This window comes from Phytophthora parasitica (genome assembly GCF_000247585.1).
Source record: "Phytophthora parasitica INRA-310 unplaced genomic scaffold supercont2.107, whole genome shotgun sequence".
In the NCBI taxonomy this organism is placed as follows: domain Eukaryota; phylum Oomycota; class Peronosporomycetes; order Peronosporales; family Peronosporaceae; genus Phytophthora; species Phytophthora nicotianae.
In genome coordinates, this window is record NW_008649093.1 from 1 (window position 1) to 1,807 (window position 1,807).

Consider the following 1,807-nt stretch of genomic DNA (forward strand, 5'->3'; position numbering starts at 1 on the left):
ATCTCGTCTGATTTCTCGACTCCGAGCACCAACGGCTACTCGAACGACGTCAAGCAGGACATGCCCAAGGAGGCCAGCCCCTCGGGTGTCAGCGACCTTGCGGTGTAAGACAGTGGCGGATGGTGTAAAGCACCGCATGTGTGATATACCTAGTGCATGAGCGAGCGAATCTACCAAGCAAGCAGAGCCCACGAGAACACTGCAGCGGCTTAGGAAGGTGAGGGATTGGCCCCTGTAGATAAAAGTGTAACATATAACCTAATTGTCGATCCAATTCTTGCCGTTTGTCCTTCGGTTCCATTTCCTTCACCTTTGCTACCAAGATCTAAAGGGTGCTCATGCATCTACCAAGAAGACGGGAACGCTGTCATGACGAGCGTGTTGCCTATGGAAGTGCGTCGTGTTGCTCGTTGTCCGAGTGCGGCATCGCGTTAGCGTCGACGGCTCCGAGCCACAGGCGCCATCTGCTGCGAGGACAGCTGGGCAAGGTCGGAATCAACGCTTCAACGGAGGTGGTGGTGACGAGACTGACCCCGTGACCGAGAGCCCCATATGGCGGGCAATGGAGCCATCTAGCAGCGGAGAGAACCAACGCACCGTCGCGGCAGACACCGGAGTCCCTTCAGCGGCAAGCGCAGCGCTTCATTGCGCGTCTTCCGGGCGCTCCACACTCGAGGACGAATGGGTGGTGCTCGACGAGAGCCACTTAGGCCTCCCTGAATGCGCGATCGCCGATCGCGACGGACATGGATTCGAGAACGGTGTCGAAGTGATTCGCTGATTACAATCGAACGACGCGTTGTGTGCACGCACTTCCAATCCATGACGGATCCTTTGATGGCGCGGGTCACGAGATCGGCAGGTGTCTCTCGCAGGCATCGCTTTCCTCTCGGTGGAGTGCTGCGAGTCTGCAGCAGATAGAGAGCACGTAGCTGTCGAGGCTTTCCGAGTAAAAGTTGGTAACCTAATTGATGCAGGCTTTCCAAGCTCTCTTCACCTCCACTGTCATTGATGCAGGCTTTCCAAGTTCTCTTCACCTCCGCATGGAGACTCCTGGGACTTTAATCCTGAGCGCCGCGGTATTGCAGCGTCTCTGAAGATGACAGGCAGCAAGGCGAGTGGGCCGTTGAGTCAACTGCGATGTGTCGATCACTAACAGTGAAGATGACGCTGACGGGCCTGCAGCTCATATCAACATTGCCGGTGGAACCAGGGGGCTCCAGTCCACGTTTCCAAGTAAAAAAATAACATTTGAGAGTTATCCTACCAAAACGAGTTATAGCCTTCACGTAGCGGCCTCACTTAGCTGTGATATTCTAGCGCGACAGTGCTAGAACAGCTTGCTGTAATGCTTCAGCAGGGGCTGTTGCTAAAGGCGCTGCTGCCTGTGGCGGGCGAGAATGCAAATCGGTTCGGCCTCCTCGCACGAAGTTAGATTTGCTGCATCCAACACGCAGCGTCCTTTTATAATAAAAGTTTTATCATCGCACACCCATCCACTGTGGATTCCTCCACTCGCTACTTGTCCTTCTTCTGTTTGTCTTCTGGCGGATACAAGATGCTTCGCACATAATCTCCTCCGTGGTACAACCCCACTGCAATGTCCTTGGATGTCTGTAATGTGAACCACGCCGCGTTCCAGCCCATGCCCAACAGCGATCTGGACCCCGCTACCGCCTGCTTGTCCTCCGCTGCTTCCTTTGCCCTGTCCAATTCCGCCTGCCGAGCATTCTTCTCCGCGACGTCCTCCATGCCCGGGACGCCCTCCAGTGGCTCCAGTGGTGCGTCCTCTTCTCCTATTCCGCTG

At 55.4% G+C, this 1,807-nt stretch overlaps 2 protein-coding genes across 2 annotated transcripts; one reads left to right on the forward strand and one right to left on the reverse strand.

The window, feature by feature from the left end:
• Positions 1-444: 444 nt before the first annotated feature.
• On the forward strand, positions 445-1,495 carry PPTG_24533 (hypothetical protein; the record flags this gene model as incomplete). The annotated part of the gene is made up of 2 exons (XM_008917588.1): positions 445-955; positions 1,018-1,495. A coding segment is annotated over one exon (337 nt), but the record flags the coding sequence as incomplete, so codon positions are not given.
• A 23-nt stretch (positions 1,496-1,518) lies between these two features.
• On the reverse strand, positions 1,519-1,752 carry PPTG_19199 (hypothetical protein; the record flags this gene model as incomplete). The annotated part of the gene is made up of 1 exon (XM_008917570.1): positions 1,519-1,752. The coding sequence occupies one exon, from the start codon at positions 1,750-1,752 to the stop codon at positions 1,519-1,521; it is 234 nt and encodes a 77-aa protein (XP_008915818.1).
• Between the last annotated feature and the right edge of the window lie 55 nt (positions 1,753-1,807).